Raw genomic sequence first — 22,510 nt, forward strand, 5'->3', positions numbered from 1 at the left:
CTGAACAACCATGAGAAATAGGTGGAACACATTTTATTATCCGTATTTTATGGATAATGAAGTTCACATCCATGGTTGTAAGGCCTATAAGTATTGAAGGAGCCAGGCCTCAATTGCATGTCTTCTGACCCCTAAGCCATCTGCTCTTTCTGCTATAAGTTCATATAGTCCTTGTTATGCCTACATGTATATATACCTTCAGTAATAATAAACTATGTTTCCCCAGGCAATTTGGCTGCTACCATTATAACAATATTGGTCCTGTGGACTATCACTTCTGGTTTTGGAATATTTGAAACCAAGAATCATGAAACTGGGAACTAGGAGGGTTTCCTGTCCCTCTTTGTATCTCCTCCCTAATGTGGAGGAACAATACAAGTTCCAGTAGAATCATATGTAAGCAGGGGGATAGAGTGCTGGACTTGGATTCGGGAAGACCTGAGTCCAAATTCTTGACTCAGTTACCATTTGTGTGACTTTGGGCAAGTTACTTAATCTCTCTCAGCCTCAGTTTTCCAATTCGTAAAATGGAATTAATAATAGGACTTACCTCACAAGGTTGTTGTGAAGATGAAACGAAACGATATGTATATTGCTTTGTAGACCATAAAGAGCTATATGAATGTTAGCAATTATTATTATTGAATCATGGATTTAGAGCTAGAAAAGATGTTAGAGACTAGCCCAACTTCCTCATTTTTCATATGAAGAAATAAATATTTGTTGATGATCTTACAGTTTGTTTGTTTTTTAATGGGGCAATGAGGGTTAAGTGACTTGTCCAGGGTCACATAGCTAGTAAGTGTCAAGTATCTGAGGTCAGATTTGAACTCAGGTCATCCTGAATCCAGGGCTGGTTCTTCTTCTTCTTTTTTTTTTTTTTTGGTGGGGCAATGGGGGTTAAGTGACTTGCCCAGGGTCACACAGCTAGTGTCAAGTATCCGAGGCCAGATTTGAACTCAGGTACTCCTGAATCCAGGGCTGGTTCTTTTTTTCTTTTTTTTTTTTTTGTGGGGCAATGGGGGTTAAGTGACTTGCCCAGGGTCACACAGCTAGTGTCAAGTGTCCGAGGCCAGATTTGAATTCAGGTACTCCTGAATCCAGGGCTGGTACTTTATCTACTGTGCTATCTAGCCGCCCCAAGAAGTGGAACTTTATTTATTTTTTTTGGATGAGGCAATGAGGGTTAAGTAACTTGCCCAGAGTCACACAGCTAGTAAGTGTCAAGTGTCTGAGGGTGGATTTGAACTCAGGTCCTCCTGAATCCAGGGCCGGTGTTTTATCCACTATGCCACCTAGCTGCCCCCAACTTTTTTTTTTTTTTTGGTGAGGCAATTGGGGTCAAGTGACTTGCCTTGGGTCACACAGCTAGTAAGTGTTAAGTATCTGAGGCCGGATTTGAACTCAGGTCCTCCTGAATCCAGGGCCAGTGCTCTATCTACTGCCCCCGATCTTACAGTTTTTAACCTATCAGGGTTAAATAGGGAGTTAACCACTTAGTAGAATCTGGTGGCAAAGGCACAGAAATATAAACATCCAAACTGACAATTATCTCTGCTTGTTTAAAAATAACAAACCACCTTCTCACTGAAAATACATATATACATACATACATACACACATTATACATATATCAGAGGAACACATCTTAAGCTTACATCACACTCACCTATCAGGTATTATAGGGTGTGTGATATCCAGGGGGTGTGATGAAATCACAAAAGTTTGGGGTTCTGTGAAACTGACAGAGAAATGGTTATTCTGGCTGATTGTAGGATGCCCAAAGGCTGATAAAAATATTTGATAACACACCTTGATGTACCCTGAGGACCTGCAGGCCTTCACATCCATCTTGCCTCCAAAACCCTTAGGATTTGCCTTTGCATGTTCCCTGTAGCTGAACCCTTCTTTGTGTGTTGTCTCCCCTAACCAGAAGTGAGTTCCTTAAGAGGGGAGGAAATGTTATTTTCTTTCTGTATCCCTAGCGCTAAGTACAGTGCTTGGCACATAGTGAATACTTAATGTTTTTCCCGTTAATTCATTAACAGGAAGCCCTTACTTCCTTTTAATAAACTCACTAATGATAACAAAAGACTCCCATTTTTGACCTCCTCCTTGTGGGATGTAACCAAATAATATAATGCCATTACATTATGTTAGGGTATTATGTGTCGTGATACAACTTTTTAGAGAGTTTCCAACGAAGTCTAGGTTTGCAGAAGTTGTTGATGTTCCACAGGGTATAAATGTCTGCTCTTCCTTACCTCTTTTTGAGGTGTAAGTTCTTCAGTTAAATATAGAATTAGAGGGCAGTTTGCCATTGGCTGGCCAAAGGATTGCCCCCTGGTGGCCCTTTAAAAAGCAAGCTATACTCTCTAGAGATTCAGTTGAGACCTAGACAGCTATCTGGAGTGTAATTTCTGGCAGTGGAGAAGAGAGGCGGGTTTAGAAGAAAAATAGCTCTTGATGGGGCAGCTAGGTGGCGCAGTGGATAGAGCACCAGCCCTGGATTCAGGACAACCTGAGTTCAAATATGGCCTCAGATACTTGACACTTACTAGCTGTGTGACCCTGGACAAGTCACTTAACCCTCATTGCCCCACCAAAACACAACGAAACAAAAAACAACAACAACAACAAAAAATAAAACAAAAACAGGCAACTAGGTGGTGCAGTGGATAGAGTGCTGGCCCTAGATTCAGGAGGACCTGAGTTCAAATCCAGCCTCAGACACTTGACACTTACTAGCTGTGTGACCCTGGGCAAGTCACTTAACCCCAATTGCCTCATCCAAAAAAAAAAAGAAAAGAAAAGAAAAAAAAGTAGCATTGGGGACAGCTAGGTGGTGCATGGATAAAGAATCGGCCCTGGAGTCAGGAGGACAGACACTTGACACTTAACCCTCATTGCCCCTCAAAAAACAAAAAAACAAAACCCCCCCCAAAAAACAGAAAAATATCTCTGGCTGAGGGGATTTCTCACATTGTCCCCCTCTACTGGCTATGGTGTCTTACATCAGAACTACATTTTTTTTTTTTTTAGTGAGGCAATTGGGGTTAAGTGACTTGCCCAGGGTCACACAGCTAGTAAGTGTTAAGTGTCTGAGGCCGGATTTGAACTCAGGTACTCCTGACTCCAGGGTCAGTGCTTTATCCACTGCACCACCTAGCTGCCCCCAGAACTATATTCTTAATAGGAAACACTAAACTCACCAGGGAGTAGGCCCAGACAGTCATGAAAGTAGACAACTTTGAGGAGTGCTATGCATTGATAAAGGAGTCACACACATACTTGTGGAAGGCTAAATCGTAGAGAGGGCCAGACCCAGAGAGCCAGATGAATGAATAACTTGCCCAGAAGAGATGCTGCATTCCAGGGGAACAGTAGGAAGACTTCAGAAGGGAAAGGTAGTATAAGTGGCCTGGGCCATGTGTGTTCCTTATGCATTTGCCTCTTTACTGAGGTACTCTATGTGAGCACACACTCTTCCCACTGACACTGTCGTTGTGGAAGACTGAGACCCTGGTTTATGGGGGAATATTTTGTTACAATTTCTCTTCAGATGCTCTTACAAGATATGCCTTTGCTTTGAGCTAAAGGAACCTATTGGCTGACCATTACAGGTAGGTGCACTGGTGGAGGATAGTGAGCTGTAGTTTTAGGAGTCCAGACTCTATTTCTCTGGAAACCCAACCTGAAAACATAGGATTTGAGGGGTAGCCCAGAGAAGGGTGATAAGCTAGTGTTAAGGATGAGGTGTAAGATGATCAATTACCCAAAGTTTAAACACCTAGAAAGTACTCCATCTACCCTTAATAGCTTGATTGCCCACTACTTCTTCTTCTTTTTTTTTTTTAAGTGAGGCAATTGGGGTTAAGTGACTTGCCCAGGGTCACACAGCTAGTAAGTGTTAAGTGTCTGAAGTCGGATTTGAACTCAGGTACTCCTGAATCCAGGGCTGGTGCTCTATCCACTGAGCCACTTAGCTGCCCGGACCACTACTTCTTAAGATTCTACAATTCAGCCAAAGCCTTTCTCACAGCTATCTGAATACATTCTGAACTTTCTCTTTCATGCAGTTCTCTTCCTCCAAAGCAAACATCTTGAGGGCAGGGATTGTTTTTCTTTTGTTTTTGAATCCTTAGCACTTGGCAGAGCAGTTGGTTAATCAATCGATTAATATTTATTAGGTACTTACTAAGTATCAGGCATTGTGCTAATAGCTGCCCCCTGAAATCACAATTCTTGAAGTATTATGAGGAAGTTATAACCTAAGTATGTGATAATACCAAGGTACAATAATGTAATAATGCTGCCTACTAAGTTTGTCTTTTGTGATAAATCCTTTGTGTGAAAAGGATTTCATGGGGTGTAATTAATTCAAGAATTAGGACCTTGGCAAGGTATTTTTGAGTGTATGGTTAGAATATATCCCTGATGACTTTCTCATTCCTGGTTGAACTTCTTTAGATTCAATAAACATTTATTAAGCCCTATCATGTAGAAGGTACAGTTATAAGTACAGGAGGTTCTACAGAGATAAATTTAAGATACAATTCTTGGTCACAAGGACACCATAGTCCAGAGAAGTTACTTTTTTCTAGTATACTCATACACAGGGTCAGAAGCCGTGGGTTTGCGTCAAGCTATTACTAGCCATGTGAATTTTGTTAGTCACTTAGGCCTTTGAGACTCAGATTCCTTATTTCTAAAATGGCGATAATCATACATGTATCAACTACCTCACAGGATTTTTTGTGAGGAAAGTGTGCTGTAAACATAAAAACACTGTGAAAATGAATTTTCAGAGGCTTTGTATTTACTATGATCAAGGTTCAAACTCATTTGCCTGAGATTCAAGGTCCTCTACAATCTGGTGACATTACCTTTTCAGTCTTATGTAGTGTGATAACATGGAAGTTGGATTTGCTGCTGGATTTGGAGTTAGGAAACTGTATAATAAAATTGTTCAAGAGAGCTTCTTTGTTCTGTTCTTTTTTAAAATTAAAAATACCCTCTAAATGTGTATAGATCAATTTCTAAAAGATTTCATAGAGATGGGAAAGTAATTTCATTTTTGTCCTTAAATCCTCAACAACTAGTGTAGGTTGTACTTTGCACATAGGCAGCTGAATAGTTGCTGATGTTTCTTTTTTTTAATGTTTTGATTCTTTTATTTTCAACATTCCTATACCCCTTAGAGAATTTTTTTTTGTGTAGGGCAATTGGGGTTAAGTGACTTGCCCAGGGTCACACAGCTAGTAAGTGTCAAGTGTCTGAGGACGGATATGAACTCAGGACCTCCTGAATCCAGGGCCAGTGTTCTATCCACTGAGCCCCCTAGCTGCCTCTGATGTTTCTTGATCATCTTTTCTGGTAATGATACCATCCCTGGTCTTTTCCATTCTTTCTCTCTTTGAGATATCTTTAAAAATTGACCCCTATGTAACTGTAATACTTACATTATGTTTTTCTTCTGTGTGAAATGATAACAATTCACATTTCTATGTCACTTTAAGATTTCTCTCCATGAGAAAAGCATGTAGTGTTTAATACTTGTTGATTAATGAATATCAAGCATTCTTAATTTTGTGTGGGGAGTAATTCTATTGAAACAAATCATAACCACTCATAAATTTAAGAAATGAATTTCCAGAATTCCTATAGACAAAAATTCCATCAACTTGCAGATGATAGGTGTTGGCAAAGGCAGCTGGGCTCGTCTGCAGACAACACATATACTTTACTGGAAGCTTTTATACCTTATTGGGACACGCCAGACTGTGCTCTTTGTGCCTTCCAGAACCCAGGGTAATGTTTGATGTGGCATAAAATAGGACTATTAGTGGAAGCCTGAAGGTATTTTCACTCTCATTTTAAATATTAGGAAATGAGGCTAACACTAGAAATGACTCTCCTAAGGTCACACAATGAATAAGAGGTAAAGTGAAGATTTTATGTACTGCTCTAGGCTGCCTGAATGATATACAAATAACTATTGGGGGTGAGCTGCTGTGTGCTGTGATTATCTCAGCTATATGGGCGAGTGGGACACTTATCTAATTATATGGATAGATGTAGAACATTATGTTTTAAGCCTGCCTGTTCTTTATTTTCATCAAGTACACCCTGCTATGTTTATAGACCATTCCCATAAACCTTTCACACAAGTGAATTATGGGTAAGGGTCGATAAGAGTCAGGCCATCGCCTCTCAAGATGGCGACAGGCAAAAATGGCAAGCCCATCCCCCCCCAGACCCCTGCTCCTGGGGTGATGCTAACACACAAGTTTCCTCTCCTCTCTGAAACTACGACTCCCAGAATTCTCCTAGGGATAGAGGAACTGTGGTTTAGTTCTTCTCAATGCCTTGTGGGCGTCCTATTGATGTGGCGTTAATACAATACTCCCTTTCCCCCCAGTGGCCAGCCTCCAGAATACATTTCCGCTGCTTTCCTTACTCTCCCCACCTCCCAATCCGTAGTGCACGACGGGAGTCGCAGTGAGTTCCTGGTGGTATTAAGTAGCCGTATATGCTCACGGGACTACACTTCCCTCAAGGCATCGCGATGCGAAAGTTTGCGGGCGTAGGGGTGTGTGGGGGTAAATAAAGAAAAGAGCCTGGAGGTTTGCGACTGCGCGGAGAACCAATATAAAGAGCGTGGGAAGAGTGCTTTCGACACTACGCTTCCCGGCGATCCCTGCGACGTGCGTGCGTGCTGACGTCCTCTGTTAGTCGTGCTGACGCGCAGCGCGGCCCAGGCGGGGTGCGAGTGGCGCAGTCGGAGCCCGCTGCGGCCCCCGAGGAAGCGAGGAGGCGGTGGCGGCGGCTGTGGCAAGGCAGAAGAGGAGGCAAGGCGAGGCGGTGACTCCAGGCCCCGAGGGACTCAGGACCCCGCAAAGCAGTCGCGGAAGAATCCCCCCCCCTCCCGACCCGGCGGGCGGAGGCGGAGGAGGAGTCGGCGGCGGCGGGTGAGCGGGTGAGAGAGAGCCGGGCGGTGGGGGGAGGGGCGGCCGCGCGGTGGCCCCGGCGCGAGGCCAGGCGCGCGGAGAACCGACCAGGCCGCACACGCGCACGCGCGTTTGCTGCCTCGCGCTCGCCCTTATTTCTTCCCTACTCTTTTTCCATACCTTTTATCTCCTTCCCACTTGCCCCTTTCCTCGTAGCTGACCCTGGCGCGCGTACTCCCCCCCCCACCCCCTCCCCTTCGGCTGCGGCGCGCGTCGCCAACCGAACGCGGTCTCGCGCGCGCGCGGGGGAGGGGATATGGGGGGGGGGTGACTGAGACTCGAGGGAAGGGTGCGCGCTTCAGTAACTACCCCCCCAACCCCCTCCCCCGTTCCACGTGCCAGTTGTGGAGAACTGTATGCTTGTGACTCGACCTGTGGCCAAACCCTTCCCTTCCAAAAGGAAAAAAAAAATTAGTTCTGCACCTTCCGGTGGGAGAGCCGGGTACTCTCTAGTAGGCCAACTCCGACGCTCCCCTCCCTGCTTATTTTTACTACTCAGCGCCATGAATGATAACACCCTTCGGCCTCCCCTTAGGCCCTTGATCCCCTCCCACTCTACGCACCGGCTTGGTGTCTTCCTTTTCCTCGTTAACTCTTAGTCTTTTTTATCTAGTTCCTCCGTTAGCTGGTTGCTTGCTCCTTTTTCTCCCCATTGTTTGTTACCGGTCCCTGATTTTATCCAATTCTAAACCCATTTTACCTCTTCATTTGTCATTTTAGGGGATTACTTCCCTTTCCCCACATGATTGCCATAAATTTGTTTAGGTAGCTTTTGGAGTCTGTCTATTGTACTGGGTACTCCAAAGATGTTTTAAAAATTTGAGCTGGAAAGCCTCTGCTTTAAACTGCCAAAAATGCAAAAAAGGAGGCAGACAAAAACAAGCAGTATAGCTTTGTGTGAAGATTATAGCTATTCCCTCCTTTTTTGCTGTTAGCTACTGTGTGCCAGGCAACGTGCTAAAGATAGGTCTACAAAGGAAGCAAGAGTCCCTGCCCTCAGGGAACTCACAATCTAATGTCTCCCTGAATCACCGTCTCCCTGAGAATAGGAATGACAAGAAAGACCACTGAGTGGGGGGAGTTGGGCAACCTGGGTTCCTGGGACCGACCAGTTCTGTGACCTTGGGCAAGTCATTTCTCTTTGCATCCGTTTTCCCCATCTGCAAAATGAGGGGGTGGATTAGATGAACTCACCTGCTCTAACATGATTTTTTGTGCATTCCCTTTCAGTACATGCTCAGTTATTCTCCCTAAGTTAATCTCCATTATAATCATTTAATGCCATTTTATAGCTCCATATTGCTGTTTTGATTAGTCAGAAATAAGAGACTTTTTCTAACTTGAACAGGTTTTCTCTAGCTTAAAGGTAATTATGTCCTTTTTCCAGGCCATCTTCATGTATTCTAGTAACATCTCATTTCCTCTGTTAGTCTTTTACTTGGAGATCCCTTTCACTTAGTCCTTATTATTTATTACCTTGTATTATTGCCTTCTAATTTTTTTCCTGTGGCTCCCTACAGTGACTCCTTCCTACCTTTTTCCATTAAAGGCCCTCCAGAATTCCTAAAGCCTTTAGATTCATAATAATGTTCTCTGTATGCCTCTCATCCCCCCCATACTCCCACTGGCCTTAACCCTTTAATTTTTTCTTAAACCCACCCTTTTCTGGGCACTGTTTTGCATGGCACCTCTCCCCCCCCCCGCCCCCCCTTTAAGGGTTTCCTTTTTTTAGTTTTCTCTTTCTCAGTGATTCTTCTCCACTATTTTCTGAAATGAATTCACTTGATTTTTCCCTCTCTGGGGAATGGAGGGGAGTTTGGGTGAAGTGGTATGGAAGTGTGGGTGAGTGAATAGGTTGAACAGTTTGAGAACAAAGCTCCAGGACTTTGGGAGGAAAGTGGAAATAAAAAAGAGAAGGTTTGGGATTTTGAGGAATGAGGAGAGACATGAGAAGATGACAGGATGGGATTCTGGACTACTGGGGAAACCCTTCACTTAAGGTTTTCCTTTTCCTTTCCCCATGTTTTCACTTGCCTTGCTTCTTGTCCCTTTTGGGGGGGGGGGGCTCTGGTTTTATCATCATCTACTTTTTGTTCTTTTCCATAAGGCCTATGGGGGCAAGAAAAACACAAGCTCTTTGTCGTTGCCCCTTTATTCAGAGCAAGTAGAGTTCCTTTGACAAGGCTTTTCCTCTTTGGATTCTCTTTTATACATACTATCCTTTACCTCTTACCTTTCCAGCTTTTCCCAGGATGCTATTCTAACATATTATCTATGGTTTTACTGGTTTAATTCCCTTGCACCTAGTTTTCTTTTCTTACTTTCTCCTCTCTACTTGGGGCTGTACCTTAGTTTCTACTTAGAATTTCTCTTTGACCCTTTCCCTCTTCAGGACATTTTGGAAAGGTGGGAGAAAGGAAAAGGGTATACAGGAAAACAATGGGGGCAGGGTATGTGACAGTTTTAGATAGGGAAATGTGGTAAGGGGAAGGTCATGCCAGGGAAAGAATAGTATGATAAATCAGAAGTTTGAGGGGAGAGTAAGTGGTAGAGGACAGTGATTTGAGTAGGTGATTATAAGATTAAAATATTCTTGGAAGTGAGGGACAGGAAAAACTGGGGATACGTTGAGGGAATGAATGTAGAGAAAAAGGACCTGCTGATTAAGAAAGATGACAGTAATAAAAGGTAGAAGAGAAATTAAGCTAATTGGTATTTTTGGGAAAATTTGTTTAACTATTTTTCTAAGTCATAGGCAGGATTTTATGTGAAGAAAGTTAAGAACATGAGTAAGAAATTGGTTTCAGAAATATGATTTTTAGGCAGGATTCTATGTGAAGAAAGTTAAGAACATAATTGCAAGTAAGAAATTGGTTTCAGAAATAAGAATCACACTGGGAGGCAATATAAAGCTAGGAATGTGAAAATGGTGGGTGGTAAGAGGGTGATCTTTCTTGAAAGAGCTGTACCTGTTCTAGTACTGTACTATGTTTCATACCAGTGTTGGCCTCTAGTTCTTGTCTGGGACTATAAAGAGTATTTCAGTTTATCCCAGCAATGGTTTAGTCTACTTGATCTTCCAGAACCATGAGCCTCTTACAAGATAACCTTACTCTGTTGTGAATCCCTGTTTAGGCCTCAGCTTACATTTTTGAAGGGCCCTTGGTGACTGGGGGTGGGAAATTTTGTGCCTCTGAAATTCATGCCTTGTGTGTGTGGTGCCCTCTTCTGGAGGCCACAGTTAGCTACCAAAGGTTTGGAGTTAATGTTGCTTGTGAGTACTGAGACCAGAGGCAGCTACAAGGACTGATAAGATTAGAAGAATGAATGAGTCCCTGTTGGCTTGTGGAGGAATAGGACAGAGCTGTGCAGTCTGAAAGGGATCAGTCAGCTCCATCAAGAACATAGGAGAATGGGGGCTGGGGGAGGCCGTCTCAGTATCATGGAACTTTGGGGAATAGTGATACAGTGCAAGAAGGGCAAAGGAAGAGCTATTTTGGAAAAGGCAAATGAGAGAAGTGGAAGTATAGAAACTTTGGAGATGGCAAAGGCCTTGTATGGATGTTATAGAGAAAGAAACAATAGGGATGAAAGAGAAACGGACTGTTTGTGGGTGGTGGTTAGTGTGGGGTCAGGGGCCTGACCCGTGTCTCCCCGCTCACCTTCAGGAGCGGTGGTGCCCCCTGGGCACGGGGCCATGTACAACGGCATCGGGCTGCCGACGCCCCGGGGCAGCGGCACCAACGGCTACGTCCAGCGCAACCTGTCCCTGGTGCGGGGTCGGAGGGGTGAGCGGCCTGACTACAAGGGCGAGGAAGAACTGCGGCGCCTGGAGGCTGCCCTGGTGAAGCGGCCTAACCCTGACATCCTGGACCACGAGCGCAAGCGGCGCGTCGAGCTGCGATGCCTCGAGCTGGAAGAGATGATGGAAGAGCAGGGGTGAGGGGAGGGCTGGGGAAGAGTTGAGGGCTGAGTGATTGAAGAGCAGGAGGGAGCTGGGAGTGAGATTGAAGTAGGATGCAGGAAAGTTTAGGATTGGTTTAAGGATGTAAAGAGGAGTTGGGGAAATAAGTAGAAAAGAGAACAAGGACTGGGAAGAGTTAAGTGACGAGTTGGGAATGTTGGGGAGATGATGGAATAGTTGGGGTATTATGGAGTATTGGGAGCAGAGGGAAGATAGAATGGGAAACTAAGTTTTTTAATTGATTAGTAGGAAGAGTGGGGGGACAAAATATAACAGGAGGAGAGGATAGGCAAGTGTTGCTTTAGATAAGGCAGTGTAGGAAGGTGGATAGGTGTAGGGGTAGGAATGGAACAAATCTTAGGATAGCTACAAAGGCAGGAGAGAGATGAGGAAAAGTAAAGTGGAGCACTGACAGGACAGGAGTGTCAAGGAAAGAGGGACAGAATAGATAGAATTTGGAACTGGGTGGTGAAAGGAAAATGTAGGCATTAAGGGTTAGAACATACAGATTGAGAAACTTAGAGGGGAGAGTATAGTTAGGTGGAAGATTGGGGAGCAGGGTCTTTTGGGTGGCAGAGTGAAAGATTTGTGTGTATGGAGAGGAAAGGTGTATGTATGAGGGGAACTCAGACCTTGTGTTGGAAGACAAAGGGAATATGGTATAGGACCCAGGGGGGGTGTCTTGTCAACCTTTAATCAGGGAAGTTTGTGCTGCAGGTACGAGGAACAACAGATCCAAGAGAAAGTGGCGACCTTCCGACTCATGTTGCTGGAAAAGGATGTGAACCCTGGGGGCAAGGAGGAGACCTCAGGGCAGAGGCCTGTGTGAGTGTTTTTGTCCCTCTTCTGGTCTCTTTAGCCATTATATTACTGTGCCTGCCTTCATCTCTATCTCCAAACTTGGCTTCTCTTGTACTCTACTCTCTCCTTCCAGAGTTTGCTTACTGGTCCTGCTTATACCTACTAAGCTCCTGCCTATGGTATTACCCATTGCATATATTATAAGAGTACCTTGCTTTTTCTTGTTTTCATTATGGTCTTTCTGTTACTGTGTTTTTTTCTAGATCCCCTTTGCTTATATTGTGGTGCTTTTTCTTTCTTTGCCCTTTGTTCCCAACCTCCGCAGGCTACCAGTCCCAGCTTTGCTTTAGTCCAACCTTTGACCCTGATTCTCTTTCTCTGCAGAGTAACTGAGACTCACCAACTGGCAGAGTTAAATGAGAAGAAGAATGAGCGGCTTCGTGCTGCCTTTGGTATCAGTGACTCCTACGTTGATGGTAGCTCCTTTGACCCTCAGCGTCGGGCTCGAGAGGCCAAGCAGCCAGCCCCAGAACCTCCTAAACCTTACAGGTACTTAACGAATACAGATGGCCATACATCAGACTCCATTTCTGTCTGTCTCTTTCTCTCTAAGTCCAGGTATTCTACCCTAGTTTTCCTTGAGAATGTTCTTTCTGAAATCCTTGCTTTTTGATCTAGGAGCCTATTTTTCTCATGGGATAGAAGTATCCCAGGCAACTGCCCTTGTTAACAATTTTATCTTCTTCCTCTATTTTCTAGTCTAGTTCGGGAGTCTAGTAGCTCACGATCTCCTACCCCAAAACAAAAGAAGAAGAAAAAGAAGAAAGACAGAGGCCGGTGAGTTATGTTGAAGAAGGTGAAGTTTTTAGGGATAGTCAGGGATAGCTGCTTCTTTTTTTCTGGAATTGGGTGTGGTTATCAGTGATCTTGAGCTCTAGAGGTATGAGATGTTTAGTGGTGCTGAGAGCATCAGTCAGTCCTGTTCTTTATAGGCTAAACTTGAAAGCAAAGTATTTGGATTTCTCCCATAAGAGACTGAAGTGTCTGTGGGGGGGTGTTTTTGTTTATGAATGGAGATCAAATTGTGGAGCTTTTTCCAGCTAGAGCTAATAGACAAGTTTTCAGGGACCTGTTTGTATTCATTGCCTGAAGAATTTATGGTTTCTTTTTTGTTTTTGTCTCTGACAATTAGAAGGTAAAAATAAAATGGGGATCATTGAAAAGGTGTCTTTTTGGGGGCAGTGTGAATGAGGAGGGTGGATCATGGCAGAATATTGAAGGTGTGACCCATCCAATGACTTTGCTTCTAAATACATCTTTAGCAGGTCAGAGAGTAGCTCTCCTCGAAGGGAGAGGAAAAAGAGTTCAAAGAAGAAGAAACACAGGTATGAGACCTTTGCATTTGACATGATTTGGGGGCCTTGAAAAATCCTTGGGAAACAAGATGTTAATTTTTATGTTTCTACTTACTTAAAGGTCAGAGTCTGAGTCCAAGAAACGGAAGCATAGGTGAGAGCTCTCCTTTTCTTGTAGGGGTAACTGGGTGGCATGGGCATGTCCAAGGCATTATTCTTTACCCTATATTCTTTAGGGTTTTTTTGGGGGGGCGGGGCAATGAGGGTTAAGTGACTTGCCCAGGGTCACACAGCTAGTACGTGTCAAGTGTCTGAGGCTGGATTTGAATTCAGGTCCTCCTGAATCCAGGTCTGGTGCTTTATCCACTGTGCCACCTAGCTTGCCCCTCTTTAGGTTTTCGGGTTTGGTTTTTTTTTGGTGGGGCAATGAGGGGTAAGTGACTTGCCCAGGATCACACAGCTTGTAAGTGTCAAGTGTCTGAGGCTGGATTTGAATTCAGGTCCTCCTGAATACAAGGCCAGTGCTTTATCCACTGCGCCACCTAGCTGCCCCCTAGGTATTTTTTAATGGAGTCCTTTAGCTCCTTTGAGTCTCCTTTCAGTAAACTGCTTCTAGATTGTATCTGTCTAGTATTTTTTCTTTCCTTTTAATTTCCTTGTTTGTGTATTCTCAGATCACCTACTCCAAAGAGCAAACGCAAATCCAAGGACAAGAAACGGAAACGGTGAGTTGAATATGATTAGAGGAAAAAGGGGAACTGTGGTTAAGATTATTTGTATGCTTGTGCTTGAAGGAAAAAAATAAGGACACCTGACTTGTGGCTAGTGGTATTGGTGAAAGGAGGAAACCTAATTTGAGAAGTCCAAAGCCAAGTTATCACATGTAGGAAACATCAGCATTTGTGGTCCTACTCATATCCCCTTCTTTTTTAGGTCTCGAAGTGCATCACCTGCTCCAAAGAGCCGCCGGGGTCATCGTTCAACCTCAGCTGACTCTGCCTCATCTTCTGACACCTCCCGCAGTCGGTAAGGGGTGGTCCAAGAGGAAGGGAGGGAATGGGTCTAATGGGTTAATTAATTTAATATTTATTGAGCGCCCACGGTGTGCTAGGCGCTGCACAGAGCATTCCGAAGACACGGTCCCTGCCCTCTAGGAGCTGACAGGCTAAAGCGACAGGATGGACAGACATATACATATCCCCTTCTCTTTTTGTTGTTTTTATTTTGTTATTTTTTTGTTTTGTTTTGTTCTGATGTATATGGACTGCCAGGCTAGGGGGGGTGGTGGTTTGTCAGCAGTTCCTTGGGGGAGGAAGGAATCCTTTCCCTGGCCTGCTTAAACAGGGAAGGCTTCCTGGAGGAGGTGGGCTCTGAGGTGAGTTATAAAATGAGTTGGGGGGTAGGGAGTGGAATGGGTGGAGGGTATGGGGAAACCATCCCCAGGTGGTGGGTATGGTCTGGGTGGGATAAAAAAAAAGGGTCCAAGGGAGGGATTTTATTGGGAAAAAAGGGAGTTAGTATAAGCCAGGGACAAATTGATTTCCAGTTTGAATATAGCTTGAATTTTTTAGTTAGAATAATGAAAAGATTAGGAGAAAGTTTTTAGAAAATAGGTTATATGGTCAAAGTATGGGTAGATAAAGAGGGAGATGGGGAGGGGGCCTTCTCTTCTCCCACTAGCTGATTCTCCATCTTCTCCCCTTCCCCAAATTCCTTACATAGGTCTAGAAGTGCTGCAGCTAAACCCCGTACAACCACCTTGACTCATCGTAGCTCCTCTCCTACCACACGTCGTCATGGAGAGGGAGATGCTCCACCCAGGGAATCTGCAGCCATCAGCACAGAGCGGACCCACAGCCCTGAGCTGCCTCCTCCTGCCCAGCGATCCAGCAGTCCTCATGAGGACAAAGATAAGGAAAAGGAAAAAGAAAAAGACAAGAGGGAGGTGAGTCCTTAAATGGAGTTACCATTGAAGTTCTAGGACTTAGGAAAAAATGGATATAGGAACAGTCACAAGAAGTGAGAGGCTTTGCATTCTTGGAGTTTGCTGTGAACATACAGGATGAAAATTATTAGAGGGCTCAGGATCTGATGGAATTGGGAGGTAGGGGTTAGTGAGTTAGGATTGAATAAAAGTAATACTTTAAAGTATAAAATTTTACGTACTTTGTTTTTTTCATATTCTATACAATTGTGAAGTTATAACTTAAAGGAAAGAAGTGACTAGTTAGGGGCACTTAGGACAGTAGGAAAAAAAGGTTTCTTCGGAAAGCATGCTTTGTTCTGAAATGGTGGTGTTTATGCATTCCCATTCCTACTTTTTCTTCCAATCCCAGAAATCTGCAACCCGAACTAGCCCCTCCCCGGAGAGGAGCAACACAGGCCTAGATCGACCTGCCCCTATCCCGCTCCTTGCTGAGCGAAATCGCAGTTCCCCGGAACCCCCTGCAGCAGCTCCCCAGAGTCAGGAGCCAGTGAAGCCCTCAGCTGAACCCTCCCCATCCCGGGGCCACTCACCCCCTAAGTCTCCTGAGAAACCTACCCGGTCCTCTTCCTCAGAAAGCTGCCCAGCATCTCCTCAACCAGCCAAAGCTCCCCGACATGGCAGTTCCTCACCTGAAAGTCCCCCCAAACCTGTACCAGCTCCTGCCCCTCGCCGGGAGCTTTCTCCTTCCCCCACAACCAAGAGCAGCCGTTCACGGGGACGTGCAAAACGGGACAAATCAAGATCTCACACCCCCACCCGTAGGGCGGGGAGGTCTCGCAGCCCTGCCACTACCCGAAGGGGACGATCACGGTCCCGGACACCTAACAAGAGGGGCCGTTCTCGATCCAGGACCCCACAATGGCGTAGGTCACGGTCTCCACAGCGATGGGGGAGATCTAGAAGTCCCCAGAGGCGTGGCCGTTCCAGGTCCCCTCAGCGACCTGGCTGGTCTAGAAGCAGAAATGCTCAGAGGAGAGGAAGATCTAGGTCAGCAGCAAGACGAGGCAGGTCACGCTCTAGATCCCCCGCTACCCGGGGAAGATCTCGATCTAGAACACCAGCCCGCAGGGGTAGATCTCGCTCCAGGACACCTGCCAGAAGGAGGTCTCGCTCCAGGACACCTGCCAGACGGAGGTCTCGCTCTAGAACTCCAGCTCGTCGTGGTAGGTCTCGTTCCAGAACACCTGCTAGACGAAGGTCTCGTACCAGATCACCAGTACGTAGGAGATCACGCACGAGGTCACCAGCCAGGCGAGGTGGAAGATCCCGTTCCAGAACACCAGCTAGACGAGGTGGAAGGTCTCGTTCGAGGACCCCAGCTAGACGGGGTGGCAGGTCCCGTTCCAGGACTCCTGCCAGGCGTGGTAGATCCCGTTCCAGGACCCCAGCAAGACGAGGGAGATCTCGTTCCAGGACCCCAGCCAGAAGAGGAAGATCTCGTACTAGAACCCCAGTCCGACGTGGAAGATCTCATTCTAGGACACCACAGAGAAGGGGCCGGTCTGGCTCATCATCAGAGCGGAAAAACAAATCAAGAGGATCCCAGAGAAGGAGCAGATCTAACTCCAGTCCAGAAATGAAAAAGTCTCGTGTTTCCTTGAGACGTAGCCGGTCTCTTTCTTCACCAAGGCCTAAAGCAAAATCTCACCTGTCTTTGAGGCGAAGCCGCTCTGGATCTTCTCCACGTCCTAAACTTAAATCTAGGACACCACCCAGAAGAAGCCGATCAGGATCATCTCCCCGCCCTAAAGCAAAGTCTAGAACTCCTCCTAGGCGAAGTAGGTCTGGTTCCTCTCCACGTCCTCAAGTTAAATCTAGAACCCCGTCTCGGCGAAGTAGATCTGGATCATCACCCCCAAAGCAGAAATCTAGAACTCCACGGCGAAGTCGTTCTGGGTCTTCTCCATGTCCAAAGAGGAAATCTAGAACGCCAAGACGAAGCCGATCAGGCTCTTCTCCACTCCCAAAAGGAAAATCTGGAACTTCACCCAAACAGAATTCTGGATCAAGCCCTGTGACAAATTCAAGATCTAGAACACCCCCAAGGCGAAGCAGATCGGGGTCTTCTCCACATGCCAAAGGGGAATCAAGAACTCCAAGACGTAGTCGCTCTGGTTCTTTTCCTGGACCTGAGGTAAAATCTAGGACTCCATCAAGACGTAGTCGTTCTGGTTCTTCTCCCCATCTGAAGGGTAAATCTAGAACGTCTCCAAGACGTAGTAGGTCTGGATCTTCCCCACGTCCCAGTGTGAAATCTAGAACTCCACCAAGGCGTAGCCATTCTGCATCTTCTTCTCCAAGCCCTAGTAGAGTGACTTCTAGAACACCACCAAGGCAAAGCAAATCAAGATCTCCCTGCTCCAAGGTGAAGTCTAGAACATCCCCAAGACAGAGCCATTCTCGGTCCTCTTCACCTGATACCAAAGTAAAATCTAAAACACCACCAAGAGAAAGTCACTCAGGGTCCACTTCACCGTGTCCCAAAGCAAAATCTAAAACACCAACAAGACAGAGCCATTCTCGGTCAAGTTCACCATGTCTACAGAGTAAATCTAAAACATCACCAAGTCTAAGTCACTCTGGATCTCACTCCCCGTGTCCCAAAGTGAAGTCTAGGACTTCACCAGGGAGGAGCAGATCAGGTTCTAACTCTCCACAACCAAAAGCAAAATCTCCAACTCCACCAGGTCATGAGTCAGATTCTTCTTCACCAAGTCCTGAAGAGATAGCTAGAACATCATTAAAGCCCAGCGGCTCTGAATCTTCTCCATCTTTGAAAAGGACATCCCAGACGCCCCCTAGAGGCAGCCGGTCTAGGTCCTCATCTCCCAGCCATGAAGTGGCATCCGTAACTCCATCAAGACAGAGAGCAGGATCTTCAAGTCCTAAGATGAAATCTGTAACACCACCTCCACAGCAGAGCAGTTCCAGGTCTGAGTTTTCGCCATGTTCCAGAATAGACTGTAAATCTCCAAGACTCAGTAGCTCTGGATCCTCTCCAGAACCAAAAGAGAAAGCTAGTTCACCCCCTAAGCAGATTCTCTCTGACACATCTCCAGGACCAAGGGATCAATCTAGACCTCCTTCAGTTCAAGATAGCCCTGAGTCCTCACCAGTGCACAAAGACATAACCAGGAGCCCTCCCATGGAAAGAAATGGCTCAGAGTCATCCCCAGAAGTCAAAGAAAGAGATATTGCACTACCCAGGCCACATCAGATGATTGAGGTATCTGCAGAAGGGGTAGAGAAATTTGAAATACAATTAAATGAAACCTTGCCTCATTTATCTCCAGAACTTAAAGACATAGCTGGAAGCATCTCTGAGTCATCTCCAGAAATAAAAGAAAACCTTGCTGTGCCTCTTGGACAAATGCTGCCACAAACTTGTTTAGATGTGGCAGACATTCCAGCAGTGACCCAAACCTGGACTGTGGTGTCACAGTCTCCAGAACTCAAAGAACTACATAATACTGCATTCAAACAGCACAGTTCTGGATCTCCTTCAGAACACAGAACAAACATTACAGAAATTAAACCTGCCTTATCCCCAGAAATCAATGAGGATTTAGCAATTGCTTCTCTAAGTCAACTTGGGTCAGGTCCATGTCTTGCCACAAATGAACAATCTAGAACACCTAGGCACAGCAGTTCTGAGTCATCTCCTGAAGTAGATAAATCCAGAATGTTTTCAATTCAGAGCATTACTCAGTCCCCTTGTGGATTTGATGGTGCACCAGATACACCCTTAAGAGGAAGAAGTTCTGGATCTTCTCCAGAACTCAAAGATATTCCTAGAACCCCATCAAGGAGGAGCAGGTCTGGGTCTTCTCCAGGACTGAAAGATGGGTCTGGGAGTCCCTCAAGACAGAGCCATTGTGGTTCTTCACCAGGAATCAAAGATATACCAAGAACACCTTCAAGGGGAAGGAGCGAATCAGATTCCTCCCCAGAATCAAAAATGCTTGATACACCAACTAGAAAAGGGAGTCATTCTGGATCATCCCCAGAACTGAACAACAAGTGTCTGACACCCCAAAGAGAAAGAAGTGGGTCAGAATCTTCAATAGAACACAAGGGTGTTCCTAGAACTCCACTTAGACAAAGCTCTGGCTCTTCTCCAGAACTTGATGTGAAACCCAGAACGCCTCCCCAGGGAAGAAGTGAGTCTGATTCTTCTCCAGAACCCAAAGGTACGACACAAACTCCAGTTAGGCAAAGGAGTCGCTCTGGATCGTCTCCAGAAGCTGACAGCAAATCTCGACTAGTTCCTAGACGCAGTAGGTCTGTTTCCTCTCCAGAAGTCAATGATAAGGCAAGAGCTTCACCCAGGGGCCAGAGTGGCTCAGAGTCCTCTCCTGAACCCAAAGCTGCTGCACCTCGGACTCTCCTTAGGCGAAGCCGATCAGGTTCATCCCCAGCAAGTAAAGGGAGAGGACCATCACCTGCAGGGAGCAGCAGTTCGGAGTCTTCTCCAGAGCATCAACCCAAATCCAGAACTCCTCGAAGAAGCTCTAGGTCCTCTCCAGAGCCTAAGGCAAAATCTCGTACACCACCTCGGCGTCGTAGTTCCCGGTCATCACCTGAGCTGACTAGGAAGGCCAGACTTTCACGTCGAAGTCGATCTGCTTCATCATCTCCAGCAGCCCGCTCTAGGACCCCTCCAAGACGCCACCGAAGCCCATCAGTTTCATCTCCAGAACCAGCTGAAAAGTCAAGGTCCTCACGTCGTCGACGGTCAGGCTCCTCCCCAAGGGCAAAGACAGTTTCAAGAAGAGGCCGTTCTCCATCACCAAAGCCTCGGGGACTCCAGCGTTCCCGTTCCCGCTCAAGAAGGGAAAAGACCAGAACAACCCGTCGTCGAGACAGATCTGGTTCATCTCAGTCAACTTCAAGGAGGAGGCAGCGGAGTCGTTCAAGGTCTCGTCTTACCCGTCGACGACGAGGAGGCTCTGGTTATCACTCCCGGTCACCCACCCGACAGGAGAGTTCTCGGACATCATCACGGCGTCGACGGGGACGTTCTCGAACACCCCCTACCAGTCGCAAGCGCTCTCGTTCTCGAACATCACCAGCTCCTTGGAATCGTTCTCGGTCACGAGCTTCTCCAGCTACTCATAGGCGGTCTAGGTCAAGGACACCCCCAGTCACCAGGAGGAGATCAAGATCTCGAACCTCTCCAGTTAGTCGTAGGAGGTCAAGGTCCAGGACATCCCCAGTTACTCGACGAAGGTCTAGGTCTAGGGCATCACCAGTCAATCGTAGAAGATCCCGTTCTAGAACGCCACCAGTAACTCGCCGCCGATCAAGATCCAGAACACCAGCAAATCGCAGGAGGTCACGATCTAGAACTCCACCAGTAACGCGTAGGAGATCCCGATCTAGAACTCCTCCTGTGACTAGAAGGCGGTCTCGAAGCAGAACTTCACCAATCACTCGCAGAAGATCAAGGTCCAGAACATCTCCAGTGGCTCGTAGAAGGTCTCGTTCACGTACTTCTCCAGTGACTCGAAGGAGGTCCCGTTCTCGAACCTCTCCAGTGACTCGAAGGAGGTCTCGATCTCGAACACCTCCAGTTATTCGACGCCGCTCTAGATCCAGGACACCTTTGTTAACCCGAAAACGTTCTCGAAGTCGTTCACCACCTGCTATCCGCCGACGTTCTAGATCCCGTACTCCACGGGGAGCTCGTGGCAAGCGTTCCCTAACCCGGTCTCCTCCAGCCATTCGGCGGCGCTCTGCATCTGGAAGTTCCTCTGATCGTTCTCGATCTGCCACTCCTCCAGCAACCCGTAATCATTCTGGCTCCAGGACTCCTCCTGTGGCTCTTAACAGCTCAAGAATGAGCTGCTTCAGTCGCCCTAGCATCTCTCCAACTCCTTTAGATCGCTGTAGGACTCCCCCTGGAATGCTTGAATGCTCTGGCATTTCTGGGGCCTTGGGGAGCTCTAGAACACCGTTATCTGTTCTGCAACAAGCTGGTGCCTCTATGCTTGATGGACCTGGTCCTAGAATTCCTGATCACCCTAGAACCCCCTCTGTGGCAGAAAACCATGCTCAATCCAGAATTGCCCTTGCCTTGACAGCCATTAGCCTTGGCACAGCTCGACCACCTCCCTCTATGTCAGCTGCAAGCCTGGCTGCCAGAATGGCTCAAGTTCCAGCCCCAGTACCCCTCATGAGCCTTAGAACGGCTCCAGCTGCAAATCTTGCTAGTAGAATACCTGCTGCTTCTGCAGCAGCCATGACCCTTGCCGGAGCTAGAACATCAGCTCTGCCACCAGCCGTGAACTTAGCTGAATCTAGAACACCTGCAGCTGCAGCAGCTATGAATCTAGCCAGCCCCAGAACACCTGTGGCACCCTCTGCTGTGAATCTTGCTGACCCCAGAACACCTGCCGCTACAGCAGCTGTGAACCTGGCTGGAGCTAGAACCCCTGCTGCTCTAGCAGCCTTGAGTCTTGCTGGCTCAGGCACTCCACCAACTGCTGCAAACTATGCAGGTTCCAGAACACCACAAGCCCCAGCATCTGCAGGCCTCGTGGGTCCTCGGACTGCTCATGCTCCAGCACCTGTGAACCTTACGAGCTCTAGAACACCGCCAGGTCTGGCACCTGCAAGCCTTGCTGGCTCTAGAATGCCACCGGCATTGTCAGGGGCAAACCTTACCCCTTCAAGGATGGCTCTCTCTGCCTATGACCGAGTCAGTGGCAGAACCTCACCACCCCATCTTGAGCGAGCCCGTTCTAGAACCCCACCTGGAATCCCAGGCTCTAGAACCCCACCCTCTGCCCCAAGCCAATCTAGAATGGCTTCTGAGCGTGCTGGCTCTCCTCCTCCTCCCCCCCTTACCTCTCGAATGGCCCTAGCTCCTTCTCAGTCTGTTCTCCCTCCACCTCAGGATCGGGCTAGGTCCCCCCTACCACCTGTTTCAGACCAACTCCATTCCTTGTCTACCCAGACCCATTCTCTAGGAGGGTCTCAGCCCCAACCCCCTACTACGGTGGCAAAGACCATGCCTCCTGCTGGTGATCATAACGGCACCCTCTCTGGTCCTGCTTCTGGGGGACCCTGCTCTGATGGTGCAGAACCAATTTCTGCAGCTGGCTCCCAGCTGCCTTCCTCCCCACTGGCCAGTTTGCAGCCTGCCAAGGAGCGGAGGAGCTCTTCTTCATCCTCATCGTCATCTAGCTCCTCATCCTCCTCCTCGTCCTCCTCATCCTCGTCATCCTCTGGATCTAGCTCCAGTGACTCAGAGGCCTCTAGCCTCCCATGTCAACCTGAGGTGGCACTGAAAAGGTGAGAAAAAGTTGGGCTTTAGGAAGGAAAGGGAAGGGGAGGGGGGTTCTTATTAAAAGCTTCATGTTCTCTTTCACGTATTGGATATGTAATGAAT

At 46.9% G+C, this 22,510-nt stretch overlaps 1 protein-coding gene across 7 annotated transcripts in view; it reads left to right on the plus strand.

The window, feature by feature from the left end:
* SRRM2 (serine/arginine repetitive matrix 2) overlaps positions 1-22,510 on the plus strand; it is a 108,491-nt gene that overhangs the window by 83,277 nt on the left and 2,704 nt on the right. For 4 of the 7 annotated variants that reach the window (XM_043978206.1, XM_043978207.1, XM_043978211.1 and 1 more), the window contains exons 2-11: positions 10,679-10,949; positions 11,692-11,799; positions 12,160-12,324; positions 12,535-12,612; positions 13,098-13,160; positions 13,252-13,284; positions 13,805-13,855; positions 14,064-14,156; positions 14,853-15,075; positions 15,467-22,413. In XM_043978206.1, the coding sequence (XP_043834141.1) occupies positions 10,679-10,949; positions 11,692-11,799; positions 12,160-12,324; positions 12,535-12,612; positions 13,098-13,160; positions 13,252-13,284; positions 13,805-13,855; positions 14,064-14,156; positions 14,853-15,075; positions 15,467-22,413 (8,032 nt within the window). Of the gene's footprint in view, positions 1-6,725; positions 6,980-10,678; positions 10,950-11,691; positions 11,800-12,159; positions 12,325-12,534; positions 12,613-13,097; positions 13,161-13,251; positions 13,285-13,804; positions 13,856-14,063; positions 14,157-14,852; positions 15,076-15,466; positions 22,414-22,510 lie in introns of those variants that run through there. The other 3 variants (XM_043978210.1, XM_043978209.1, XM_043978208.1) reach the window with 3 other exon arrangements.

The sequence above is a fragment of the Dromiciops gliroides genome, chromosome 1 (assembly GCF_019393635.1).
Source record: "Dromiciops gliroides isolate mDroGli1 chromosome 1, mDroGli1.pri, whole genome shotgun sequence".
Taxonomy (NCBI): domain Eukaryota; kingdom Metazoa; phylum Chordata; class Mammalia; order Microbiotheria; family Microbiotheriidae; genus Dromiciops; species Dromiciops gliroides.